The sequence below is a fragment of the Anolis sagrei genome, chromosome 10 (assembly GCF_037176765.1).
Source record: "Anolis sagrei isolate rAnoSag1 chromosome 10, rAnoSag1.mat, whole genome shotgun sequence".
In the NCBI taxonomy this organism is placed as follows: Eukaryota; Metazoa; Chordata; class Lepidosauria; order Squamata; family Dactyloidae; genus Anolis; species Anolis sagrei.
The window spans coordinates 24,668,614-24,693,328 of record NC_090030.1 but is presented as its reverse complement, the minus strand read 5'-3'; the positions used below and the strand labels follow the sequence as shown (position 1 = coordinate 24,693,328).

Genomic DNA, 24,715 nt, shown 5'->3' with positions numbered 1-24,715 from the left:
ACTGCTACACCAGCGTAAGCAATGGCAGAGGAGGAAAAGCTGGATTATTGCTTTGTTGGCACTGCTACGCCAGCGTACACAATGGCGGAAGAAGGAAAAGCTGGATCACTGCTTTGTTGGCATTGCTACGCCAGTGTAAGCAATGGCAGAAGGAGGAAAAGCTGAATCATTGCTTTGTTGGCACTGCTACGCCAGTGTAAGCAATAGCGGAAGGAGGAAAAGCTGGATCATTGCTTTGTTGGCACTGCTACGCCAGTGTAAGCAATAGCGGAAGGAGGAAAAGCTGGATCATTGCTTTGTTGGCACTGCTACGCCAGTGTAAGCAATGGCAGAAGGAGGAAAAGCTGGATTATTGCTTTGTTGGCACTGCTACGCTAGCATAAGAAATAGCGGAAGGAGGAAAAGCTGGATAGTTGCTATGTTGGCACTGCTACGCCAGTGTAAGCAATTGTGGGAGGAGGAAAAGCTGAATCATTGCTATGTTGGCACTGCAATGAAGGAGAGAAAAGATCCTTGACATAGGAAACGTGGAGAAAGCTAATTGGTGGAGAAATTGGCAGATGCAATCTTAGATTTTGTGCCAAGAAGGCATTCATAAAAAGGGACTTCTATAAGTGTTCCTTTGGGTTTCACCTGTCTATGCCACATGCAGGATGCCAGCCAATGCTTACCCAGTGATAAGTCATTGATCATTTCAGTTCATTCCTGTCCATACATCCCCCACCTACCTTGGTATCCGCTCCAATGGGTTTCCGACACTCAGCACAGGTGTTGGCGCAGAACTTCTCAAAGCACTTGACGCAGCAGTGGCGGCCTTCCTTCTGCACATATTTCTTCCCGTGCAAGTTCTCGCGGCAGTAGTGGCAGTCGAAGCGCTCCGACATGGTGCCCACGGTGTAACTGCTGGGCCCTGGGGAAAGACACGGACAGATCAGAGAGTTGGCCACAACAGAGGGATGATGGATTGGTAGAGGTGTCGATTTTGAAATACTGTTCTTTTCCACCAACTCCCATTAATCCACCAACTAGTGACCACATTGGCTGTAGGGAGCACAGACTTACAAGGTAGACTTTCAGTGCTCTATAGCCAGCTGTGATGACCTTTCACTACTTCAGTCCTTTTTCAGGTGTCTTTTTATGTGTGACGATGGGGGGGGGGATATTTTCTTTTAAATCTTTTTACTGCCTTGTATTGATGTATTTTCCCCATTTTAAATTAGCTGGGGCTTCCTTTTGAGCTTTTTACCTTGAGACTTTTATATTACAGGATTGAGACACTCTTGTAGTAAACCAAGTAACAAAGTTTATTTTTAGCTTCTGGCTCCAATGCTTGTGGCTACATTTGTGTGTTCTGTTACAGTCTGGAGTCTTACATTCAATATCATTCACTTAGTTAACTTTTCCTATCAAACTTCAACTGTTTCACATTACTTTTTCATACACTCTTGACAGAACTATATTCCACCTTAAACCACACTGGCACTTCTTTATTTTCCTTAAAACTTAAGCTCCATTTTCCTAACTGCTTTTCTCTCACAGAAGTTCCTAACTGTCCTTCCCAAACAGGAATCCCTAACTGAACTTTTCTGACTCTCTAACTGCCTATTTTTAAACTTAACTCCGCCTCTTTGGAATGTTCAACTCTCTTCCCCTCAACTGCCATTCTGGCTCAGTGGCCCTTTCACATCCTGGCCTACACTCATCTGCATACGACCAATCGGCTGCACGTATGCAAATTAGTCTTGCCTCTACTGTTGCTACCCTATTCCTGCCTATTCTGCCACATTGCAACATAGAGCTATACATCAAAAATTTGACATAGATCAACAATTTCGCTACACCAGCATTGCCTCTAACTGGGGGATTTGGGAACGTTATCCAAAAGAGTAATATTTCTATTTTTGGTATGAAGAACAGTTCCAAATATTCCCCAGAGCAGTGTTTCTCACCTGGCGGTTTTGGGACCCCTGGGGAGGTCGTGATGGGGTTTCAGAGGGGTGGTCAAAGACCACCACAAAACATATACTTATTTGGTGGAGAAGACTGAAAATCTATCTGACTGTCCTTCTTTTCCTTTTTGGAAACCGATGGCAAATCCTCCCACCAAAAGCCCTCCTCCGCTGTGATTGGCCGACCTCTCAGCCAAGGGGCAGGCAGGGAGGAGAGAGCAGGCGTGCTTGGCGCATGGCGTGTGAGGGAGAGCATGTGAGGCTGGAGGGAGCATCGTGCCAACAAGTCCCTTCAAGGCATGAGGGTTTCGTGTGAGAAATTTGGGCCAATTCTATCATTGGTGGGAATCAGAATGCTCTTTGATTGTAGGTGAACTATAAATCCCAACAACTACAACTCCCAAATGTCAAGATCTATTTTCCTATGGTGACCAAAATCCACTTATTGTGGTAATGCGAATGTATCTAAATTAACTCGAATGTATACATTACAAATACACAGATCAACAAAACACAGAGCTGCCACATTCACATTAAGCAAAAACAATTGGTTCTTCTCTTGAAGTATGAAACATAACCTTCATGTGAGTAAGAATAGTCTTTGAATGTCAATGAATGTCCTATTCTTTATTGCATGCGAGTAGACTCCAGTAATCACAATAGGTGTCCTATTCCCTTCGTTACACACGGGTTGACTCCAACCTGCAACCGGTTTCGACTCACAAGAGCCTTTGTCAGGCGGTTGGGTTCATTTATCGAAAAAGGCTCATGTATCAAAAAGAGGCTCAACTTTTGAGGTAAGTGATTCACCAACAATGTTCTTGAGAAGTGGATCAGCTAGTCTTTGTTGGTCAGTATACTCTGCAAAGCATTTTCTGTAGCGAGTATAGCTCTATTTTCCCCCAAACTCCACTAGTGTTCACATTTGGACATGTTGAGTATCTGTGCCAAACTTGGTCCAGATCCATCATTGTTTGAGTCCACAGTTGTCTCTGGATGTAGGTGACCTACAACTCCAAAACTCAAGATCAATTCCCACCAAACCCTTCCCTTCCGAGTATAGGTCTATTTTTCCCCAAACTCCACTAGTGTTCACATTTGGGCATATTGAGTATCTGTGCCAACTTTGGTCCAGATCCATCATTGTTTGAGTACATAGTGGTCTCTGGATGTAGGCGACCTACAACTCCAAAACTCAAGATCAATTCCCACCAAACCCTTCCCTTCCGAGTATAGGTCTATTTTTCCTCAAACTCCACTAGTGTTCACATTTGGGCATATTGAGTATCGGTGCCAAGTTTGGTCCAGATCCATCATTGTTTGAGGCCACAGTGGTCTCTGGATGTAGGTGACCTACAACTCCAAAACTCAAGGTCAATTCCTACCAAACTCTTCCATTCCGAGTATAGGTCTATTTCCCCCCAAACTCCACTAGTGTTCACATTTGGGCATATTGAGTATCGGTGCCAAGTTTGGTCCAGATCAATCATTGTTTGAGTCCACAGTGGTCTCTGGATGTAGGTGACCTACAACTCCAAAACTCAAGATCAATTCCCACCAAACCCTTCCCTTCCAAGTATAGGTCTACTTTCCCCCAAAAGAACAGGTAAAATTATGTCCAATCCTGCAAAAGGAACACAGAAGAAATCGACCATTTTGACATTGCGAAAAGGTGGTTTAGGGCTCGGCTTTACTGCTTGCTGCCCCCAGAGGGCATTAGAACGCTTCCTATGACCAACTGGCCCATAGAACAATACCACAGAAGAGTTCAAACAATCATTAAAGCTATCAAGGGATTCGAACCCGTTCAAAAATATCTCATTAGAGAGAAAGCTGCCCATAAAAAAACATATTCTGCCAAAGCAACCAGTTCTCAAAGGCCACTGAAATAAGTCCTATGGAAAGACAACAAGGAAGGTACTCATCTGTATCGAACAGAAGAGTAATCTATTCTCGAAGGGTTTCATGGCTGGAATCACTGCATTGCTGTAAGTTTTCCGGGATGTATGGCCATGTTCCAGAAGCATTCTCTCCTGACATTTCGCCCACATCTATGGCAGGCATCCTCAGAGGTTGTGAGTTCTTGTCGAAGGCTTTCATGGCCAGAATCACTGATGCTTGCCATAGATGCAGGTGAAATGTCAGGAGAAAATGCCTCTAGACCATGGCCATATTGCCCGGAAAAACCTACAACAACCCGTTGTGAGGTCTGTTGGAAACGAGGCAAGTGGGGTTTATATATCTGTGGAATAATGTCCAGGGTGGGAGAAAGAACTCTTGGCTGTTAGAAGCGTGAGGCAAGCTTTTAAGCAGCGCTGGATGGCCACCTGTCAGGGGTGCTTTGAATGCAATATTCCTGCTTCTTGGCAGGGGGTTGGACTGGATGGTCCATGAGGCCTCTTCCAACTCTATGATTCTATGAATGCTGCAACTGATCGCATCTATGGCAGGCATCCTCAGAGGTTGTGAGGTCTGTTGGAAACTAGACAAGTGGGGTTTATATATCTGTGGAATAATGTGCAGGGTGGGAGCAAGAACACTTGTCTGTTGGAGGCAAGTGTAAATGTTGCAATTGGCCACCTTGATTAGCATTAAATGGCCTTGCAGCTTCAAAGCCTGGCTGCTTCCTGCCTGGGGGAATCCTTTGTTAGGAGGTGTTAGCTGGCCTTGATTTATGCTTGTCAATCTTGTCAAGGGGAATTCCAGACAAAATCAGGAGAGTAAAGAGAAACACTCATAAAACAGGGGAATTCCAGGCAAGAATCAATCAGGGCAGGAAAAACGAAATGCAAAGATACAGAATGGGGGACGATGCCTGGCTCGAGAGCAGTATGTGTGAAAAAGATCTTGGAGTCCTCGTGGACAACAAGTTAAACATGAGCCAACAATGTGATGTGGCGGCAAAAAAAGCCAATGGGATTTTGGCCTGCATCAATAGGAGCATAGTGTCTAGATCTAAGGAAGTAATGCTACCCCTCTATTCTGCTTTGGTTAGACCACACTTGGAATATTGTGTCCAATTCTGGGCACCACAATTCAAGAGAGATATTGACAAGCTGGAATGTGTCCAGAGGAGGGCGACTAAAATGATCAAGGGTCTGGAGAACAAGCCCTATGAGGAGCGGCTTAAGGAGCTGGGCATGTTTAGCCTGAAGAAGAGAAGGCTGAGAGGAGACATGATAACCATGTATAAATATGTGAGAGGAAGCCACAGGGAGGAGGGAGCAAGCTTGTTTTCTGCTTCCTTGGAGACTAGGATGCAGAACAATGGCTTCAAACTACAAGAGAGGAGATTCCATCTGAATTTGAGGAAGAACTTCCTGACTGTGAGAGCCGTTCAGCAGTGGAACTCTCTGCCCCGGAGTGTGGTGGAGGCTCCTTCTTTGGAAGCTTTTCAACAGAGGCTGGATGGCCATCTGTCAGGGGTGATTTGAATGCAATATTCCTGCTTCTTGGCAGAATGGGGTTGGACTGGATGGCCCATGAGGTCTCTTCCAACTCTTTGATTCTATGATTCTAGGGCCAGCTAACACCTCCCAACAAAGTATTCCCCAGGCAGGAAGCAGCCAGACTTTGAAGCTGCAAATCTATTCAGTGCTAATCAAGGTGATCAGTTGCAGCATTCATAGAATCATAGAGTTAAAAGAGACCTCATGGGCCATCCAGTCCAACCCCCTACCAAGAAGCAGGAATATTGCATTCAAAGCACCCCTGACAGATAGCCATCCAGCCTCTGCTTGAAAGCTTGCCTTCACACTTGCCTCCAACAGCCAAGAGTTCTTTCTCCCACCCTGGACATTATTCCACAGATATATAAACCCCACTTGCCTAGTTTCCAACAGACCTCACAACCTCTGAGGATGCTTGCCATAAAAATGTGGGTGAAACGTCAGGAGAGAATGCTTCTGGAACGTGGCCAGACTGCCTGGAAAACTCACAACAACACAGCCTTTCTCCCTTTCCGCTGGATGCCGACAAAGATACGCGAAGATGAGATGCGTCTCAAGAAGTAAACAGGAAACATTCAAGAAAAATGAGGAGTCACACAAACGCCGTGTTTGGAACAGAACAAATGTGACTTTCCAAAACAAACGCAATCCATGCTTTGAAAGGAGCAAAGTGAGGTCGCTGTTCTCGCCAAGAGAAGTCAAAAGGTCTTGTCTCAAGCAAATAAATAAACTGGAAATATCCAAGCAATGCTCTGGGGCCAATTGTGTGCTGCTTCAGAAATGCAATGGATGGTGTTTGTATATGTGTTCTTTTTTTTACCCAATTGTGATTGTGATCCATTCCCTCAATGAGCATTCCCTCATTTTATGGCCCTGTTGGAAGCATAATGAGACCCAAAGAGCCAGGTTAATGTAGTGTTGGATCAGGGTTCGAATCCCTCTTCTTTGGCCATGGAAACCTACTGGATCACCATGGGTGGGTCACACTCTCTCAGTCTTAGAAGCAGAGGTAATTTTCAACGGTAAGCAAACAGTATTTTGGCATGTCCCCCCCCCCCCCCCAACCAATCACTGATATATATTTTCTGTTCGACGTGGGAGTTTTGTGTGCCATATTTGGTTCAATTCCATCATTGGTGGAGTTCAGAATGCTCTTTGATTGTAGGTGAACTATACATCCCAGTAACTACAACTCACATATGTCAAGGTCTATTTTCCCCCAAGAGCGCCTCAAGAGCGCCCCTGGGCAAAATCAACTATACTGCAAATGCTTACTTTGCGTAATGGGTTGAGCCGCCCTTGGGTGCACATGTGCAAGCAAGGAAGAGTTTGTGAGGCTGGAGGGAGGCTCATGCAAGCAAGTCCCTTCAAGACGTGGGGGTTCTGTGTGGGAAGTTTGGCCCAATTCTCCCGTTGGTGGGGTTCAGAATGCTCTCTGATTGTAGGTGAACTACAAATCCCAGCAACTACAACTTTGGCTGATACCCAAACAAGACGTGGGGGTTCTGTGTGGGAAGTTTGGCCCAATTCTCTCGTTGGTGGGGTTCAGAATGCTCTCTGATTGTAGGTGAACTACAAATCCCAGCAACTACAACTTTGGCTGATACCCAAATCAAGACGTGGGGGTTCTGTGTGGGAAGTTTGGCCCAATTCTCTCGTTGGTGGGGTTCAGAATGCTCTCTGATTGTAGGTGAACTACATATCCCAGCAACTACAACTTTGGCTGATACCCAAATCAAGACGTGGGGGTTCTGTGTGGGAAGTTTGGCCCAATTCTCTCGTTGGTGGGGTTCAGAATGCTCTCTGATTGTAGGTGAACTACATATCCCAGCTACTACAACTTTGGCTGATACCCAAATCAAGACGTGGGGGTTCTGTGTGGGAAGTTTGGCCCAATTCTCTCGTTGGTGGGGTTCAGAATGCTCTCTGATTGTAGGTGAACTACAAATCCCAGCTACTACAACTTTGGCTGATACCCAAACAAGACGTGGGGATTCTGTGTGGGAAGTTTGGCCCAATTCTCTCGTTGGTGGGGTTCAGAATGCTCTCTGATTGTAGGTGAACTACAAATCCCAGCAACTACAACTTTGGCTGATACCCAAACAAGACGTGGGGGTTCTGTGTGGGAAGTTTGGCCTAATTCTCTCGTTAGTGGGGTTCAGAATGCTTACTGATTGTAGGTGAACTACAAATCCCAGCTACTACAACTTTGGCTGATACCTAAACAAGGGATGAGCTGGAGATGTCACTGCCTTGGTCCTTCCACTATTGGCTGCTACTTCCCGGCGGATGTCAGGTGGTGCAATACCTGCTAGACCAGCGGTTCTCAACCTGGGGTCCCCAGATGTTTTTGGCCTACAACTCCCAGAAATCCCAGCCAGTTTACCAGCTGTTGGGATTTCTGGGAGTTGAAGGCCAAAAACATCTGGGGACCCCAGGTTGAGAACCACTGGGCTAGACAGTGTAGTTTCCTAGTGGTGTAGGGCGCAGACACCCGGTGATAATGCGGCATGTCTCATTAAGAGCCACATCCACTGTTTTAGCGTGGTGAGATGTATTCCACACTGGGCATCCATACTCAGCAGCAGAGTAGCATAGCGCAAGGGCAGATGTCTTCACTGTGTCTGGTTGTGATCCCCAGGTTGTGCCAGGGGATCCTCTTCTTGTGTTTCTTTGCCACTGATGTCCCCCCTTTTTAATCAATGCTGGATCTTCAGACACAATCTGTGGCCTTTGGGGTGCCAATTTCCATTCCTGCCTTGAAATGATAGGGTCGAAGAAGACCATCAGGAACTCAGGCGAAAGGCATTCCAGCCCAGAGGTCTTGGCACCAACCAGGGAGAGTTAAGAAAAACAAATGCGCTAATTGCCAAGTCATTTCTCCCGACGTCTAAATATAAACCCATGACCCCATTGTTTTCCTGACTCACTTGCCCTTTAACTCGGTTAGCCGGAATTTGGGCCCGGCTATATCAAGGCAAGCATGTCATGGCAACGGTTTGCAGAAACCAAAGGCGAAGCAGAGCCGATAAGCACAGCACAGGATGTTTGTCTTTGTGATAAAGCCGCAACAAGAGAACAGCGACAGGGCAAATCAATTATCTATACAAATAAAAATGTTATGTTCGTCTGTGGGATTAACAGAACTCAAAAACCACTGGGGGAATTGACACCAAATTTGGACACAAGATACCTAACAACCCAATGTATGTCCTTCACTCATAAAGACACTGAAAAACACAGAAGAAGGGACTTTAAAAGCCCCCAAAAGCTAAATGACGAAAAGCTAAACGACAATACAGAAAAAAGGGAAGAAAGAGGGAGGGAAGGGGAGGAAAGAAAGAAAGAAAGAGGGAGGGAGGGAGGGAGGGAGGGAGGGAAAGAAGGAAGGAAGGAAGGAAGGAAAGAAGGAAAGAAGGAAAGAAGGAAAGAAGGAAAGAAGGAAAGGGAGAAGGAAGCATGGAAGCAAAGAGAGAAGGAAGGAAGGGAGAGAAAAGAAAAGGGAAGGGAGAAGAAAGCATGGAAGCAAAGAGAGAAGGAAGGAAGAAAGAAAGGAGAGAAGGAAGGGAGAGAAAAGAAGGAAAGGGAGAAGGAAGCATGGAAGCAAAGAGAGAAGGAAGGAAGGGAGAGAAAAGAAAAGGGAAGGGAGAAGAAAGCATGGAAGCAAAGAGAGAAGGAAGGAAGAAAGAAAGGAGAGAAGGAAGGGAGAGAAAAGAAGGAAAGGGAGAAGGAAGCATGGAAGCAAAGAGAGAAGGAAGGAAGAGAAGGAAGGGAGGGGAAAGAAAGAGGTAAAGAAAGAAGGAAAGGGAGAAGGAAGCATGGAAGCAAAGAGAAGGAAGGAAGAAAAGAGAGAAAAGAAAGAGGGAGGAAAAGAAAGAAGGAAAGGGAGAAGGAAGCATGGAAGCAAAGAGAGAAGGAAAGAAAAGAGAAAAAGGGAGGGAAAGAAAGAAGGAAAGGGAGAAGGAAGCATGGAAGCAAAGAGAGAAGGAAGGAAATAGGAAGGAAGGGGAGAAAGGGAGGAAAAGAAAAGGGGGAAGGAAGGAAAGGGGGGAAGATGTAGAGAAAGAGGGAGGGAAGAAAAGAAGGAAAGAGAAGGAAGAAAAGAGACCGCAGAAGAGAAAGAAAAAGGGAAGGAAGGAAGGAGAGAAGGAAGGAAGAAGAGAAGGAAAGATGGGAGGGAATGAAGGAAGGATAGAGGGAGGGAAGGAAGGAAGGAAAGAAGGAAAGAGGTAGAAAAGGAAGAAAGGAGAGAAAGGGAGGGAAAGAAAAAGGAAAGAGAGAAGGAAGCATGGAAGCAAAGAGAAGGAAGGAAGGAAAGAGGTAGAAAAGGAAGAAAGGAGAGAGAAAGGGAGGGAAAGAAAAGGGGGAGGAAGGAAAGTTAGAGAAGGAAGGAAGGAGAAGAAAAAGGGGAAAGAAGGAAGGAAAGAGGGAGCAAAGGAAAGGGGGGAAGATGTAGAGAAAGAGGGAGGGAAGGAAAGAAGGAAAGAGAGAAGGAAGAAAAGAGAGACAGCAGAAGAGAAAGAAAAAGGGGGAAGGGAGGAAAGAGATAGAGAAGGAAGGAAGATGAGTAGGAAAGATGGGAGGGAAGGAAAGAGGGAAAGAAGGAAGGAAGGAGGGAAAGAAGGGGAGAAAGAGGGAAGGTTGGCCACAGCAACGCGTGGCGGGTACAGCTAGTGGAGAAATATAAGAACACACACTGCTTTAATGCAGGCAGACACCCACATGGCATATTTAGAGCTGTTTTTGGTACCAGGATAATGGGCAACTGAGTTCAAGACAACTGGAGAGAGCCAACCAGAGGAAAGGAAGCCACATCATATCATAATAGATTCAATGCCCTGCTGACATGGGAGTTGCAGTTTTACAACTGCATGATATATGCTGACGATCATGCCATCATTGCCCAAGCAGGGAACTTTGAAATTGTTGAACAGAAGCTCTACAAGCGTTTAGGTGCTCTTACAGGAAAAACCAGCTGATTCCTAATCCATCTGAAATGCAGACCTGTGGTTATCACATTAAGAACAAACAAGCATCTTGAGCTCTAAGAATGACCTGGGAAGGAATCCCACTGGAGCACTGCAGCGCACCCAAATATCCGGGAGCCACTCTAGACCGTGCTCTGACTTACAAGAAGCACTGCTCGAATATACAGCAAAAAATGGGTGCTAGAAATAATATTGTATGAAAGCTAACTGGCACAACCTGGGGATCACAACCAGACACAGTGAAGACATCTGCCCTTGTGCTATGCTACTCTGCTGCTGAGTACACATGTCCAGTGTGGAATACATTTCACCATGCTGAAACAGTGGATGTGGCTCTTAATGAGACATGCCGCGTTATCACAGGATGTCTACGCCCTAGATCACTGGAGAAATTATACTATTTAGCTGGTATTGCACCGCCTGACATCCGCCAGGAAGTAGCAGCCAATAATGAAAGGACCAAAGCAGTGACATCTCCGGCCCATCGCTTGTTCGGATATCAGCCAGCATGCCAACGCCTTAAATCAAGAAATAGTTTTCTAAGATCTACAGAGATACTCATAGGAACACGTCAGCAAGCAAGAGTCCAAAAGTGGCAGGCAAAAACCAGAAACCTCAAGCCATGGCTGATGCTGAATGAGAGACTACCTCCTAGACACACAGAAGAGTGGGCGACTTGGAAGGCGCTGAACAGACTGCGCTCCAGCACCACGAGATGCAGAGCCAACCTTAAGAAATGGGGCCACAAAGTGGAGTCCACGACATGCGAGTGTGGAGAAGAGCAGACAGGGGCGGCTCAACCCATTAAGTTGTAGAAAATTGCATTAATTCCGCAGTGTCAATCTACCAAAGCTCAAGTTCTCATATGAAGGTGAGTCACACGCTCTCAGCCCCAGAAAAAAAATAGGGTTATCTTAGGATGGTCCTCTATGACTCAGAAATGAGTTGATAGTACACAACAACAATAATAAATAATAAAGGCTTTCTAAGATCCATGAGCCCCAACTCAGAGAATGACACTAAACCAGCGTTAGTCAACCTGGGGGTCGGGACCCTTGGTGTCAGAGGAATCACCAAGGACCATCAGAAAACAGTATTTTCTGTTGGTTATGGTGGTTCTATGTGGGAATTTTGGCCCAATTCTCTCATTGCTGGGGTTCAGGATGCTCTTTGATTGTAAGTGAACTATAAATCCCAGCAGCTACAACTCTCAAAGGTCAAGGACTATTTTCTCCAAACTCCACTAATGTTCACATTTGGGCATATTGAGTACTGAGGCCAAGTCTGGTCCAGATCCATCCTTGCTTGAGTCCACAGTGCTCTCTGGATGTAGGTGAACTACAACTCCCAAACTCAAGGTCAATGCCCACCAAACCCTTCCAGTGTGTTCTGTTGGTCATGGAAGTCCTGTATGCCATGTTTGGTTCAATTCCATCATTGGTGGAGTTCAGAATGCTCTTTGATTATAGGTGAACTATAAATCCCAGTAAGTACAAATCCCAAATGTCAAGGTCTATTTCCTCCAAACTCCATCTGTGTTCATATTTGGGCATATAGAATATTCGTGCCAAGTTTGGTCCAGATCCGTCATTGTTTGAGTCCACATTGAACTCTGGATGTTCGTGAACTACAATTCCCAAACTCAAGGTCAATACCCACCAAACCCTTCCAGTGTGTTCTGTTGGGCATGGAAGTCCTGTGTGCCAAGTTTGATTCAATTCCATCATTGGTGGAGTTCAGAATGCTCTTTGATTGTAAGTGAACTATAAATCCCAGTAAGTACAAATCCCAAATGTCAAGGTCTATTTCCTCCAAACTCCATCTGTGTTCATATTTGGGTATATGGAATATTTGTGTCAAGTTTGGTCCAGATCCGTCATTGTTTGAGTCCACAGTGCTCTCTAGATGCAGGTGAACTACAGCTCCCAAACTCAAGGTCAATGTCCACCAAACCCTTCCATGTTTTGGTCATGGGAGCCCTGTGTGCAAAGTGTGGCCCAATTCCATCATTGGTGGAGTTCAGAATGCTCTTTGATTGTAGGTAAACTATAAATCCCAGCAACGACAATTCCCAAATGACAAAATCATTTTTTTTTTTGAGTGGAGGACATACATTGGGTTGTTAGGTGTCTTGTGTCCAAATTTGGTGTCAATTCCCCCAGTGGTTTTTGAGTTCTGATGGTATCACAAACGAACATTACATTTTTATTTATTATTATTATTGTTGTTGTTGTTGTTGTTGTTGTCAGGTCAGCACAACATGAGGAACTGTATCAAGGGGTCACAGCATTAGGAAGGTTGAGAAACACTGCACTAAACCATTGATTGTTGTGATGTCTGAGCAACCCAAGTTTGTTAGGAGGCAACAACAACAAAATGACTAATTCACCGCTGTGAATCTCCGTTAGGAATGCAAAATGGCATTATTATTATTATTATTATTATTATTATTATTATTATTATTATTATACAAAGTCAATCCACTCTATAAGTAAGCCATAGATGTCTATTCCTTAGAATCTCCCATCAATAGATTATAACAATCTCCCCAACCCTTCATCCTTGGCTGGCAAGCTTTCAGTGATCTCTCTAAGGCAGTGTTTCTCAACCTGGGGGTCGGGACCCCTGGGGGGGGTCACGAGGGGGTGTCAGAGGGGTCGCCAAAGACCATCAGAAAACACAGTATTTTTTGTTGGTCATGAGGATTCTGTGTGGGAAGTTTGACCCAATTCTATCATTGGTGGGGTTCAGAATGGTCCTTGATTGTAGGTGAACTATAAATCCCAGCAACTACAACTCCCAAATGCCAAGGTCTGTTTCTCAGTGTTCACATTTGTGCATAATGAGTATCCCTGCCAAGTTTCATCCAGATCCATCATTGTTTGAGTCCACAGTGAACTCTGGATGTAGGTGAACTACAACTTCCAAACTCAAGGTCAATGCCCACCAAACCCTTCCAGTGTGTTCTGTTGGTCATGGAAGTCCTGTATGCCAAGTTTGGTACAATTCCATTATTGGTGGAGTTCAGAATGCTCTTTGATTGTAGGTGAACTATAAATCCCAGTAAGTACAAATCCCAAATGTCAAGGTCTATTTCCTCCAAACTCCATCTGTGTTCATATTTGGGTATATGGAATATTTGTGTCAAGTTTGGTCCAGATCCGTCATTGTTTGAATCCACAGTGAACTCTGGATGTGGGTGAACTACAATTCCCAAACTCAAGGTCAATACCCACCAAACCCTTCCAGTGTGTTCTGTTGGGCATGGAAGTCCTGTATGCCATGTTTGGTTCAATTCCATCATTGGTGGAGTTCAGAATGCTCTTTGATTGTAGGTGAACTATAAATCCCAGTAAGTACAAATCCCAAATGCCAAGGTCTATTTCTGCTAAACTCCATCTGTGTTCATATTTGGGCATATGGAATATTTGTGTCAAGTTTGGTCCAGATCCGTCATTGTTCCACAGTGAACTCTGGATGTGGGTGAACTACAATTCCCAAACTCAAGGTCAATACCCACCAAACCCTTCCAGTGTGTTCTGTTGGGCATGGAAGTCCTGTATGCCATGTTTGATTCAATTCCCTCATTGGTGGAGTTCAGAATGCTCTTTGATTGTAAGTGAACTATAAATCCCAGTAAGTACAAATCCCAAATGTCAAGGTCTATTTCCTCCAAACTCCATCTGTGTTCATATTTGGGCATATGGAATATTTGTGTCAAGTTTGGTCCAGATCCGTCACTGGTGGAGTTCAGAATGCTCTTTGATTGTAGGCAAACTATAAATCCCAGCAACGACAATTCCCAAATGACAAAATCAATATTTTTTTTGAGCGGAGGACATACATTGGACTGTTAGGTGTCTTGTGTCCAAATTTGGTGTCAATTCCCCCAGTGGTTTTTGAGTTCTGATGGTATCACAAACGAACATTACATTTTTATGTATATAGATTATTATTATTATTATTATTATTATTATTATTATTATTATTATTATTATACAAAGTCAATACACTCTATAAGTAAGCAATAGATGTCTATTCCTTAGAATCTCCCATCAATAGATTATAACAATCTCCCCTGCCTTACATTAGATGGAGATCCAAAATCATGCAGTCAAACCAGGCCCAGTTTTACCTGAATGCCGGTGGTAAGCCATCCTGGGCAACCCCAAACGTCCAACTTAGATCAGGGACCTGAGCTGATCCAGGAGCATCCCCACTTTGCTCTCAGGCCTATGGTTTGGGGCGGCTATTAATACTGGGGGAGGGCTAGTCCCAGAGATGTCCCCTCCCCTTCCCTAGGACTCATAGACCTCATCCCACTCCAAACATCTTACCATTTTAGGTGATCTCAGGGGAGAAGAATAGAGCAGAGGGGACATATAAATACCTGTCCAAAGACCTCAGCCTCCAAGCGGCCAAAGACTGGGTAGCCCTTTGAAAGGTATTCAAACCTTTGGCTGGAGGAGCAATCGCTTAAGGCTTTGCTTGGGAACACGAGTCACCGTATTCCTCCAGCCGGTTGGGACAGTGGTCTTGTTGCAGCTTATTCATAATTCTCCATAGCCACCTTGCTCAAGGATGAGGCTGTACTAGAGGTCACAAAAGAAAGTTGAAATGCAACTGGGCATGGAAACATTTGGAGATGTTTGAGCAATGGATGACACCAAGTTGTAGGTTTCTTCGGGCTGTATGGTAGGCCTGGGTAACAACGGAAAAATTTGTTTCTAAAATCGATTCGTTTTTTGGGGGGTTTTGCGTTTCGATATTTAAAATAATTACAAAATTTTCCTTTTAAAAAGTTCGATATTTACGAAATTTCGTAAATGGTAAAAAAATAACGAATCGATTTCCGAAACAATAACGAATCAATTCATTAATGGCGGACGCGACCGCGAAATACGCTAAAAAACCTCCAAAAACTTCTGAAGCTTCCCTCTCCCTCTGTTGTTGACTGTTGGTGTGATATTATAATTTTTTTTCACTAATTAAACCATAAAACTGGCCCAGACATGCGGAAATAATAACGAAACGACCTCGGAACAATAACGAAACGAATACAATAACAAAATACGAAGCATTTACAAAACGTCTTTAAAAATTCATTTTTTAAAAAAATTGCTCCAGAATGGTTCGTTATCGCTTCGTAATCAACAAAATTAACGAATTATTAACGAATTATGAATTAACGAAACGAAACCGCCCAGCCCTACTGTATGGCCATGGTCTAGAGCAGGGGTTCTCAACGTTCCTAATGCCACGACCCCTTAATACAGTTCCTCATGTTGTGGTGACCCCAGAGGCGGCCCTAGGTAATTTTCAACGGTAAGCAAACAGTATTTTGGTGCCCACAACCAATCACTGATATATATTTTCTGTTCGTCGTGGGAGTTCTGTGTGCCATATTTGGCACAATTCCATCATTGGTGGAGTTCAGAGTGCTCTTTGATTGTAGGTGAACTATACATCCCAGTAACTACTAGGCTTGGGTAACCACGGAAAAATTTGGTTCTAAACTCGTTTCGTTTTTAGGGGGCCCTTGCGTTTCGTTTTTTTTAATAATTCTGAAATTTTCCTTTTAAAAATTTCGAAATATACGAAATTTTGTATAATTACGAATCGATTCGTTAATGGCGGACGCGATTGCGCAATATGCTAAAAAAACCTCCAAATGGGACAGGGGGAACTTCTGAAGCTTCCCTCTCCCTCTGTTGTTGACTGTCGGTGTGATAAAACAAGCAACAACTATAAAACTTGCACCAGACATGCAAAAATAATTACGAAATAATTACGAAATAATTACGAAATAATTACAAAATAAATTGAAAAAATTGTTTCGAATCTAATTTACTCCTCACACTATTCCTGCATGGCTCAATATTGGATCGTAAGCTAATTTAAATACGAATTAATAACGAATTGCAAAATTAACAAACGAAACCGCCCAAGCCTAGTAACTACACTTGCCGCACTTGCCGCACTTGCTCCCTTGCCTGGCCCGCTTTGGGTCCGGAGGCGTGCCGCCTGAAAACCCCGGTGTGTGCACCAAAAGTCGCCTCTTCTCCTGACTTTCTCCTCAGCCATTGGGACTAAGAGAAACAGAGACAGAGAGAGAGAGAGACAGAGGTGGAAATGCCCACCTTTCCTGAAGGTAGGAGCAAAAACAAAGGAGGGAGCGGAGGTGGGAGATACCTCCAGACGGAGGGGCTCTCTCTCTCTCTCTCTCTCTCTCTCTCTCTCTCTCTTGGTCCTAATGGCTGAAGAGAAAGTCAGGAGAAGAGGCAACTTTTGGTGCGCACGCTGGGGTCTTCAGACACGCCTCTGGACCCAAAGCGGGCCAGGCGCAGCGGCTCCGTCCCTTGGCACACTCGCGGATTGGGGAGAGGAGAGGAGGCGGGTGGAGTGCCGGGGGTACGGGAAAGGGAGCCGGTCATGGGGAAGGGATAGAACACGGAGAACGATTGAGCGCCGACTCTGCTCGCGCACCCGGTGGCCGGGTGGAGCAGGAACGAGAGGGGCTAGGCGAGGCTCAAGGGCCCGGCCCCTTTGGGAAAGATTCGCCCGGCAGCGAGGCAAGAAAGCCGAGGCTCCCCCTGGACTGCTAGGGCTGTTGTGAGCTGAGGGGGCGCTCCTCAAGTGGCAGTCGAGGAGCATTTACAGAGGCGCCTTTACGCCCCTGGCAAAAAAAGTGTTCTGCGACCGCTTACTTCGCGTAATGGACAAGCCACCCCTGGGTGACCCCCAACCATTACATTATTTTCATTGCTACTTCATAATTGTAATTTTACTACTGTTATGAACCGTTATGTAAATATCTGATATATAGGATGTATTCTCATTCACTGGACCAAATTTGGCACAAATACCCAATATTCCCAAATTTGAATAATGGTGGGGTTGGGATGGGAGGATTGATTTTGTCATTTGGGAGTTGTTGCTGGGATTTATAGTTCACCTACATTCAAAGAGCATTCTGAACTCTACCAACGATAGAATTGGACCAAACTTGGCACACAGAACTCCCATGACCAACGGAAAATACTGGAAGGGTTTGGAGGGCACTGACCTTGAGTTTTGGAGTTGTCGTTCGCCTACATCCAGAGAGCACTGTGGACTCAAACAATGATGGATCTGGATAAAACTTGGCACAAATATTCAATACGCCCAAATGTGAACACTGGTGAAGTTCAGGGAAAATAGACCTTGACATTTGGGAGTTGTAGTTGCTGGGATTTATAGTTCACCTACAACCAAAGAGCATTCTGAAGCCCACCAGTGATAGAATTAGGCCAAACTTCACACACAGAACTCCCATGATCAACAGAAAATACTGTCTGTGATGGTCTTTGGTGACCCTTCTGACACCCTCTCGCGACCCATCCAGGGGTCCCGACCCCCAGGTTGAGAACCACTGGTCTAGAGGCATCCTCTCCTGGATGCCTCTAGATCATGGCCATACAGCCCAAAAAAACCTACAACAACCCAATGATTCCGGCTATGAAAGCCTTCGACAATACAGATGACACCAAGGTTCAATTCCCCACCTTTTGAGTGACCTTGGACACGTTACTCTCTCTCGGTCCCAAGAAAACCCATGATAGGTTTGCCTTGTCGTACTCCAGAGCAGGAGAACCTCTGAGCTTAAACACACCATCTTAAACACCATACCAGCAAGCAGTTTATTTTAGAATATATATAGGCAAAGCAGTAAAAAAAATAGAAAATAAGTAAGAGTCCACAATCCAAGATAATCCATAAACTACAAAGGGAAACTAAGTCCATTAGTACATCAAAATCCATGGAGCAAGGCACTTGAAACCATGAGGTAAAACAGCAGGAAATTCCCATAGGCAAAACTTAAGCTTGGCAAAAACTTGGTACATGAAACTCAGAGCACTTGAAAGCAAGACCGTGATAAAATAACATTGACTCAACTGAGGCAACTATCTCCCATGAGTCATTATAAACCCTTTCCAGAACCCAAAACTGAAAGGAAAGCATTCTTCTTGACTTTACCACCAGATACTTGTTTGTTATCTTTCTTTTGCTGCAGACAAACTTTATTTTTATTTATTGTGTCAGACAGTTGTATTACATTTTTGACAGAACAAACAAACAAACAGACAGACAAAACACAAAGTTTGCAAACTTGGTAGTTGATTAAATGTCCTTTGACCAGTATCTGGCGACTTGGAGTGCCTCTGGTGTTGTCGCAAGGAGGTCCTCCAATGTGCATGTGGCAGGGCTCAGGTTGCATTGCAGCAGGTGGTCAGTGGTTTGCTCTTCTCTGCACTCGCATGTCGAGGATTCCACTTTGTAGCCCCATTTCTTAAGATTGGCTCTGCATCTCGTGGTGCCAGAGCGCAGTCTGTTCAGCGCCTTCCAAGTCGCCCAGTCTTCTGTGTGCCCAGGGGGGAGTCTCTCATTTGATAGCAGCCATTGATTGAGGTTTTGGGTTTGAGCCTGCCACTTTTGGACTCTCGCTTGCTGGGGTGTTCCAGCGAGTGTCTCTGTAGATCTTAGGGTTAAGGTGAAAAGCACATGTCTGTGTTTTAGATGGATTAGGGATCAGCTGGTTTTCCCTGTAGTAGGTGGTAAGGGCACCTAGAGCTTTGGGGAGCTTCTGTTCAACCATCTCAAAGCTCCCTGCTTGAGCAGTAATGAAACGATCATCATCACAGATTAAACTCTCTGTCCCTTCTGGCAGTGGCTGGTCATTTGTGTAAATGTTGAACATGGGGAGCCTGAGACAGGCCGTTCTTCTGTTTCCGCCATCTGCTTCTCTGGCCCTGGAACTCAACAAAAAAGCTCCTGTTTTGTAGCAGGTTTCCTATGAGGTGGGTGAGATGGTAGTCCTTTGTGATATTATACATTTTTCTCAGGAGGAGGCGGTGGTTGACAGTATCATAGGCTGCTGACAGCTCCACAGACAGCTCCTGTGATCTGCTGCCTTTCAAAGCCATCTTCTATGTGCTGAGTCAGGTTCAGCACTTGCGATGTGCAGCTTTTGCCTTTCCTGAAGCCAGCTTGCTGTGGAATCAGACATGGGTCTATTTTTTCCATAATTCTATGCAAAATAAGTCTCTCCAGAACTTTGTAGAGGTGGCACAACAGGGAGATTGGTCTATAGCTTTTTAGATCATTACAGTCTTTGCCTGGCTTCAAGATGGTTATGACTCTTGCTTTCCTCCAGATTTTGGGGATCTGACAGGATGCAGTGCAGTTGTTCATCAGTTCCAGCAGCCAGCACCTTGCTTTTGTGCCAAAGTTCTTGATTTGTTCCATCCGTAGATCATCCAGACCAGCTGCTTTGCCATTTTTACATTTATTGAGAGCCATGTCCAATTCAGTAGACAAACTGAATGCCTAGGTCTCTGAAAGTTCTGCCTCTGTTTACTAAAACTTTGCTTTCTGTCCAAGATTTCACTATCATCTTCCTCATTAACTCCTGCACCTGGCAAATCAATCTCATCATGATTTTCAGACAGTTGTTCTGAGAAAAGTGGTGAAAGGTATCTCCCAGGAATGTGGCCTTACTCAGGCCTCTCTTCTGAACTTAACTCCGGCCCGAGCAAACCCTCATCCCCAGGCCAATCATCAGGGACACCATTCCCATTCCCAGCATGAACATCAACATAAACACCATTCCCATCATCAACATCAGACACAATCACAGGCTGAACAGGCTGACCTACAACATGCGTTAGGGTCTTCATAAGCCAAACTAACTTGAAGGCAGACAATAGCAACAAATACCTTGGTTTCTAGCAAAACAACTTGAAGGCACACAAGGACAATTACCTTGGTTTCTACCATTTATCTTCTTTGAGCCATGGTTCAGAGAATTCCACTAACTATAGATTGTTGTGATGTCTGAAATAACCCAACTTTGCAGTGATATCTAGACCAACTTCCTCCAACAAACCCCTGTTCATACACCACTACTATGATGTATGTCTTCGCCAACTTCATCTGATAAGCAACTGGCTTCCAAAACAAGATCTGAAGCTATGGCTTCAAGCTGGTTTGTAAACTATGCTATGCTTAAAGTCACAGATTCTGGTTTGAGATGTCCTTCAGATCTTAGATACTACTTTACTTAGGCGATCCCTCGTTTTCCGAAGAGGATTGTCTTCCAGTATTCTTGTGGGTCTATATGTGGCTGTGGAGCCCTATTCTTGACCCGCATCTTCTCCCGCAGTGAGGGCATTGGTTTCCAGGTGGAAGGCGGTCTCGGTCGGGGTTGGCTTCATGCGCCTTCCTCTTGGCACGTTTCTCTCTTTCACCCTCCATTCATGCCTCTTCAAATTCTACAGCACTGCTGGTCACAGCTGACCTCCAGCTGGAGCGCTCAAGGGCTTCCCAGTTCTCAGTGTCTATGCCAGAGTTTTTAAGGTTGGCTTTGAGCCCATCTTTCAATCTCTTTTCCTGTCCACCAACATTCCATTTTCCGTTCTTGAGTTCAGAGTAGAGCAACTGCTTTGGGAGACGGTGGTCGGGCATCCGGACACCGTGGCTGGTCCAGCGGAGTTGATGGCGGAGGACCATCACTTCATTGTTGGTGGTCTTTGCTTCTTCCAGCACGCTGACGTTTGTCCGCCTGTCTTCCCAAGAGATTTGCAGGATTTTCCGGAGGCAGCGCTGATGGAATGGTTCCAGGAGTTGCATGTGACGTCTGTAGACAGTCCACGTCTCACAGGCGTATAGCAGGGTTGGGAGGACAATAGCTCTATAAACAAGCACCTTGGTATCCCTACGGATGTCCCGGTCCTCAAACACTCTCTGCTTCATTCGGAAAAATGCTGCGCTTGCAGAGCTCAGGCAGTGTTGTATTTCGGTGTCGATGTTGACTTTGATGGAGAGGTGGCTGCCAAGGTAGCGGAAATGGTCAACATTTTCTAATGTTACACCATTAAGCTGTATCGCTGGCATTGGAGAGGGGTTGGCTGGTGTCTGCTGGAACAGCACCTTGGTTTTTTCGATGTTCAATTACAAGCCGAGCTTCTCGTATGCTTCTGCGAAGGTGTTTAGAGTGGCTTGTAGATCTTCTTCTGAATGCGCACAGACGACGTTGTCATCAGCATACTGAGGTTCTATAACAGATCTTAGATACTATTGCTTGAATCTCATGATTGTTCTGCAAGAAGTGAAGAATCACTTTAGGACTACCATAACTTGGAAAATAGTTGAGGACACACAAAACAAATGTCCAACACATTATAGTTTGGAAAAGTTGGTTTGACTGAATATGATTGACCCACTCTGAATTTTGGTGGAAGTTGATGTTCCTCAGAAGCTTCTCAAAGGTTCCCCAGGAAAGAGATCAGCATGTGAAGGATGAGTTTCCCTTAAAGATGTCTCTGTTCCGGATGAGTCTAAGTTTCCAAGTTATGGCAACCCTAAGACGACCCTATCAAAAGTTTTTCTCGGGTCACCCAATTGGTTTTCATGTCCACGAAAGGAATTCTCAACCAGCACAGCCATTATCTGGGGATGATGGGTGTTGTAGCTTGACACAGAAGAAAACCACCAAGGTGGAGAAGTTTGGCTTCACCCTATTTGGAGCTTGGAGGGGTTGAATATTTTCCTCCTCTCCATTTCTTCCTTAACCAACAGGAACTTTCCGCCAAGGCAAAGTCTTCATTCCTTCAGCCCTTTAGATGGACGGGCAGGGAGGAAGTGCTGTTGGCTGGAGGGGATTTGGAGTACTTGCTACACCTAAATAATCTTGCCATAAAAAGGACGAAAGGGGTGGTTGGAGGGAAGGGTCTCACATTTCCTTCTGGCTCTGAATACAGGAGAAACATCAGCTGTAAAAGGGGCCTGGCGGAGGTGCGCTATTAGTCACCCTCAACTCAACAACGATAAGCAGAGAAGGGCATCCAAACTATAATTTGGAGTGAGGTTTCACCACAGATGGACATACAAATCCCTTCCCTAGTAGGCAGCCCAACTCAGAGGCTGATCTGCATGGTCTGGGACATCATCATAACATGTTGATGTGGATATATGAATGTGTACACAGAACTCTCAAACACTTTCGACTTCCTTTTGGGAAGGAAAGGTTGGGTGAAACCATTTCCCTCCTGTCTCGCTTTCAGGCTGGAAGGTCTGGGCAAAGAATGGCCCTAACTTGGATTGTCGACGGCAGTGTTTCTCACCCTTCCTAATGCCGCGACCCCTGAATACACTTCCTCATGTTGTTTTGACCTCCAACCATAAAATTATTTTCATTGCTACTTCATAACTGTAATTTTGCTACTGTAACGAATCATCATGTAAATATCTGACATGCAGGATGTATTTTTATTCACTGGACCAAATTTGGCACAAATACCCGATGCACCAAAATTTGAATATTTTGTCATTTGGGAGTTGTAGTTGCTGGGATTTATAGTTCATCTACAATCAAAGAGCATTCTGAACTCCACCAACAATGGGATTGAACCAAACTTGGCACACAGAACTCCCATGACCAACAGAAAATACTGGAAGGGTTCAGTGGGCATTGACCTTGAGTTTTGGAGTTTTAGTTCACCTACATTCATCAAAACAATGATGGGTCTGGACCAAACTTGGCACAAACCCTCGATACGCCCAAATGTGAACACCCCCTGCCACATAGGTGGAGTTTGCGGAAATAAACCTTTGACATTTTGGAGTTATAGTTGCTGGGATTTATAGTTCACCTACAATCAAAGAGAATTCCGAACTCCACCAACAATGGTATTGAACCAAACTTGGTACACAGAACTCCCATGACTAACAGAAAACACTCAACGGCTTCGATGAGCATTGACCTTGAGTTTTGGAGTTGTAGTTCACCTACATCCAGAGAGCACTGTGGACTCAAACAGTGATGGGTCTGGACCAAACTCGGCACGAACACTCAATATGCCCAAATGTGAACACTTGTGGAGTTTGGAAAAAACAGATGTCAGCATTTGGGAGTTGTAGTTACTGGGATTTATAGTACACCTACAATAAAAGTGCATTCTGAACCCCACCAGTGATAGAATTGGGCCAAACTTCCCACACAGAACCCCCATGCTTTGAAGAGACTTGCTGGTGCCAGCCTCCCTCCAGCCTCATGCGCTCTCCCTCGCCCACACATGCACACTATGCTGCCATGTGCTGAGCATGCCTGCTCTCCCCTCCCTGATTGGAGTCTCAAAAGCAGCCCTCCCCTTGGCTGAGAGGCTGGCCAATCACAGCAGAGGAGGGCTTTTGGTGGGAGGATTCACCATCTGTTTCCAAAAAGGAAGAGAAGGACATGCGGAGAGATCTTCAGCCTTCTCTGCAAAAGGGGTTCCTAATGAAGGATGCTAAACAAGGGGCTTTGAATTAAATTAACAGCAAAAAAGAAACATACCCTTCCTCTGTAGAAAAATAGCAATACGGAAGAAAATGTCTTTAAGAAACAAGAAGGTACTGTGTTACACAGGATGTTGTATTGTGGTTAACTTCAAAGGTTATAAGAAGGTACTTTCCATCAAAAGGTCAAGGAGAGGGGCTGAAAAGAGAGAACTTCCCCTTTGCGCTGTTTGCGCTGGTGTATAAAAATATGCAGATTTCAAGGGAAAAGTATGGCAGTCACTTGAAGGATAGCATCTACGTATGCTATCAGGCTGTCCATCTTCTTCATGAAGAAACTAAAATATACCTTGTTTTTGATCTTTCATTGGGACTGTCTCCTTCCTTCCGTGCTCCCGCGACATGGACCTAAAAAGACCCAATTTAGGGTCTCTAACACTAAGATCATCAGAAATGTATGTGTTCTGATAGTCTTTGGCGACCCCTCATGACCCCCCCCCCAAAAGTCCTAACACCCCAGGTTGAGAAACGCTGATCCAGAGGTTCTGCTTTGAATTGGATTATCTGGCAGTGTAGACTCATGTACTCCAGTTCAAAGTGGGAATCGGATACTGGATTATCCAGCGGTGTTAATCCAGTCTCCATACCACTGAGCCAAGGCCGTTGCAAACTTGTGGGATAAATCACATTTTATTTTTGCTCCAACCAGCGCAGGCCAAAAGGCTGGGCAAGCAGCCAGTGGGGCAGAGACCTTTGGGAAGGCCGCTTTTGTCCTCCCCGTAGACGTCTCTGCCCTTTTACGGTGCCTCATTGAAAAGCACAGGGGAAAGAGCAGGTCTGTCTCCATTTGAGATTTAAACAATTGCATTTTATTGCAAACTGGGGTTTTTCAAAAGTCTCTAGTGTGGATGCACCCAGAGAAGGCTAAAGACCTTGGAAAACTACAACTCCAATGGCATTAGTGGTGCCAGAATGATAGGCATTGGAGTGAGTTGAGTAAAATGACAGCTAACAT

The 24,715-nt window shown here is 45.0% G+C and overlaps 1 protein-coding gene across 2 annotated transcripts in view; it reads right to left on the bottom strand.

Annotated features, from left to right (window-relative positions):
• Positions 1 to 24,715, bottom strand: part of FHL1 (four and a half LIM domains 1) — a 57,695-nt gene that overhangs the window by 11,885 nt on the left and 21,095 nt on the right. The window contains exons 1-2 of one of the 2 annotated variants that reach the window (XM_060756049.2): positions 14,522 to 14,620; positions 729 to 910 (exon numbers count right to left, since the gene is read on the bottom strand). In XM_060756049.2, coding sequence (XP_060612032.1) covers positions 729 to 910; positions 14,522 to 14,543 — 204 coding nt within the window. In that variant the 5' untranslated portion in view covers positions 14,544 to 14,620. Of the gene's footprint in view, positions 1 to 728; positions 911 to 14,521; positions 14,621 to 24,715 lie in introns of those variants that run through there. The other variant, XM_060756050.2, reaches the window with a different exon arrangement.